The following is a 3,945-nucleotide window of genomic DNA, read 5'->3' as shown; positions in this document are numbered from 1 at the left end:
AGCTCAAGACTGATGTTTTCATTCTATTTCCTCAACTTTTACAGCACTAAAAAAATGTCCCCGTGTTGAAGTTGGCTTATTGAGTCCATCTCCTGGGCATGGAAAAGTGTTGTAATCCTGGTATTTTTATATCTATCATACTGGAGTTGTGGTTTGGCCGGACACTGGGAGGGATAGGGGAATGTAGGCTCTGTAAGTCAGTCAGCTCTGTTCTGGAAAGGGTACCCCTGCTCTGGTGAGACTGAAGTAGAAATGGTAGGTACAACAGTAAGACATTCTATACCCCAGTGGAGATATGTTTGAACTGACACAGGCACCAAGGAAAATATGCTTCCCAAAAGCAATATCCATCTTGGTTTAACACATAGCCCATGATAGCGAAAAAAAAAGTTTTATCATTTTTTGAGTTCTCTGATTTCCTTCCTCATGCAGTTCATCCATTTTAATTAGATAGTTTTGTTGGTCTGACAATGTGGCATTCATATGCTTTCTGAAAAATCATCTGAATATGAGTTTGAAAATGATTTATGAATTAGGTCATTTAGTTAATGGTAACAGGTGGACCAAAAATTAAGTAAGGCTTATAAAAAAGGCAAAAGTTTTTTTTTTTTTTTAATTGTGGAAAATAGATATAACATTGTACATGATAAAAAATACAATTTATAATTTTTCATAAAAAAGATTACATGTAGCTGTGATAACTACTATGAAAATATGTCTGAACAAAACCTATATCCCAGATTTTTTTTTTTCCTTTTTTCCAACATGGCTTTGATTATACTTACGTATAAATACATCTTCATATGTGTTCCAGAGGAGTTAAAGAAACGGTGCTTAACGTACTGTCGATGATTATTCAATCCTGTTTCATGTTGTTCAAAATACTTTTCTTTCACTCCATATAAATATAAATTAATTTGTTGTGCAAACTGCAACTGTTAAACCCTCATGTCTGTAGCTGCCCAGTAGAGCAGAACTAATGCAAGGAGTTTTTCAAAAAGTACAAGGATTACTTCCTTTTGTGTGTGGTTATACTGATTGATCGATTTCACTGAGCCTGCATCCCCCATTTGAACTTGCGCACATATATATGTACACAATCTGAGAGTACATGATTGTTAGAAAAGTGGTGGTTTTATGTCTGTAGATGCATATGAATTTAACTGGATTATTACTTTGGATTGGGTGTGAAGTGTGGGTCTTCAATTGCAAACCCCTGCCAAATCTACGTGGAAAAACACCATGATCAACCACTCCCAGCAAAGCACTGTATGTCTGCTCATTTCACCGAAAACCCAGTGGTAAAGCCACAACAAGGCACATTTAATTACAATTTTTGATAAATACTATTATACACATCAACAAAATAGTCTTAGGGAGCCAGCTTCCCTATATTTTCGTACCAACAGTATTTACGTCTTAGGTGACCTTTCTTACTTTTTCTTTCGAGTTTATGTTTTTTGCAATGTTTGATAAATAATGAGCATGGGTTGCCATTACATATTACCAATGTGCTCAAAAGAAGTCCATGGCGTTTTGAGTCCTGTACATGTTTGTCCATGATGGACGAGGAAGACTCATGCAGCACTTTGGCACTGTTGCCCTGCGGGTGCAGAGACCTTCCCTCTGGAACTATCCCTTCTCTCACACGTGAGATCCTCACCAAAGACTTCTACCATTTCCCCGGGATCGGTACTCCACACTCATACCATGGCACATAGGTGATGTGCGAGTGCCCACCTATCTGACCAAAGCTGACAGGCTGCTGTCGGATTGCTCTGAAATACCCTGAAACATGCAGAAAACAGAGTTTCGGGGCGTTAGCATGAAACATGGTTCAGGTCTCCTACTCGACAGGCACATCTACTACAATTGTGTAATGGTGTGTTTGCAAGTACAAGGAATATCCATGGGATGTGAGATAAGATACACCCTGGACTGGATCAGATACTGATTCACTTTGACGAAAAAACTCAAAGTGGGTGACAGCCATTTAATTCAAATGTAGGTAATGCAAAAAAATGTCTCCTTGCACAATGTGCATAATGGGTGCAGGTCATTAAGGTGTGTGTTTGTGAGTGTGTATTTTACCTGCTCTGAGAGGCAGTTGGTCGCCATAAACTTGGTTCGCCGTTCGTCCATCAAGGAAGGAGTCCACAAATTGGCAGTGGTCCTCACCATGTCCAGTCTGGTCCCCAATGTTGTAGAACTTTCCTGCAGAGAAAAGAAACTACTATACAAAACAAGTTTCTTTCATTTTCAATACAGGTTATCAATGACCAGAACAAACCTGAGAGGGAATCACTTAAGTAGATTTTGTATCTTAAGGAGTTGCAGAGCTGGATGCCCACAAACTTGCGGTACCATGTCCTCTTCACATATTGCTTCCCATTGCACTCAGAGTAAGAGTCAGCATTGAAGGGGTACGGAGTCCAAATGGCATTCTTTCCTGAAAGAAAGTCATGATCAATGGTGAATGAAGGTCCTGGGGCATGTTTCCATAACAGGGGCATGTTATCATTTGATTTGGAAGTCCCATTACTTACCTGAAAGGTTGTCACTTACTCGAGGATCAGCTGCAGGATGCAAATAGAGAGAGGTAAGCTCACAATTACCGTTCTCATACTAATATATTTTTATTTAGAGGTGCTTAGTAACAAATTGCATTACTTCATGGGGGGTGTATGGTAAGTGCCATCAAGTTGACTCATGCCAACCATTTGCATGGTTTTCTTGGTAAGGGAAGGTACAGCAATAGGGCCTAGTCCCCCCCCCAACCCCCCTCTCACCTGGCAGTGGGTAATGCAATGCAATTAATTTGTTTTGCTTGTAGTTAGAGAATGAAGCGGCTAATTTAGATTGGGAATGATGCGTGTTATTTCATTGAAAACATTCTGTTTGTTTTCATTTATTAGTAATGTGTTATATTAATACTACTGTTGTTATCATTCTTCATTACTTTGTCTTGCCATGTCCAACAGTCTCAACGGATCAAACGGAAGCTTTTATTTACTGGTATACAGATGTACGCTGTGAGTTATTGCTAAAAAGATTGTGCAGCATTAATTCCACTGCACCGGGGTGCTAATTAAAATCCTGCATAGGGCCACCAAAAAGCATGGACCAGAGACCATGCAACTCTGTGTGCTCTATTTGAACCCCTGTCCAAACAGCTCAGGAGCTGTGAGGAACTCACTTCACCTGCCACACCACCCTGTTGTTACTGAAGAAATTGTATCTTTCACTTGAGTTTTTGGCTTTAATACTTTTTAACTTGGGTTCATTTTGCTTGTTACATTCGTCACCCTATTCGTGTTACATCTGACTTTGTCGCATCTGATATTTTCTTTCGGAAAAATCAATAAAGTCACATATATGGTGAAATATCAGAGACACTTTAATTTGCTAGTCTGAGTTGTTCTAGTAAAAATCACCCAGTTGTATAAATTTTAAGAAATAATAAGTGTAGCCTACAAACCTGATACTGTAAGTTCCCTTGAACAAAGGTGTCAGATAAAGACAGTGGTCTTTTTTTTGTTTAATATTAATTCGTTGTCTGATTAACAATATCTCATCTTATTGGAACAAGATATTTGTTATTAAAAAGATGCACTTTTTCCCTGAGTTTAAACTGTATATTGAAGATGTTAACATTACTTGAGTGTTTTTTGAGTAACCTGCCATCTTCTGATTATTTTAAAAGAGACATACACTGCAGGCAGTGGAGTTGGGCAGTGGGGGGCAAAATAGGAGGACAGAAAATTAACTTAATCTTGACAGCATTGCTGTAGATCATTGTGTTGTATGGGCAGCAGGAAAACCAAAACCATATTTTTTGAGAAATTTCAACATTTCTATAAATGAAGACTATTTGTTCCTGATGTTCATTTTCATGCCATTGCAGTTAGTGGATGGTAAACCCCACAGGTAACTCACTGCACACAA

General features: G+C 38.7%; 1 protein-coding gene across 2 annotated transcripts in view; it reads right to left on the bottom strand.

Moving 5' to 3' along the window:
• Positions 1–700: 700 nt before the first annotated feature.
• The window catches only part of LOC108920446 (target of Nesh-SH3-like), a 28,867-nt gene continuing 25,622 nt past the window's right edge, over positions 701–3,945 (bottom strand). For both annotated transcript variants that reach the window (XM_018729201.2, XM_018729202.2), the window contains exons 20-23: positions 2,547–2,576; positions 2,291–2,449; positions 2,092–2,214; positions 701–1,788 (exon numbers count right to left, since the gene is read on the bottom strand). In XM_018729201.2, the coding sequence (XP_018584717.1) occupies positions 1,673–1,788; positions 2,092–2,214; positions 2,291–2,449; positions 2,547–2,576 (428 nt within the window). In that variant the 3' untranslated portion in view covers positions 701–1,672. The remainder of the gene's footprint in view (positions 1,789–2,091; positions 2,215–2,290; positions 2,450–2,546; positions 2,577–3,945) is intronic.

This window comes from Scleropages formosus, chromosome 14 (assembly GCF_900964775.1).
Source record: "Scleropages formosus chromosome 14, fSclFor1.1, whole genome shotgun sequence".
NCBI lineage: Eukaryota > Metazoa > Chordata > Actinopteri > Osteoglossiformes > Osteoglossidae > Scleropages > Scleropages formosus.
This window is presented reverse-complemented; position numbering and strand designations above follow the sequence as displayed.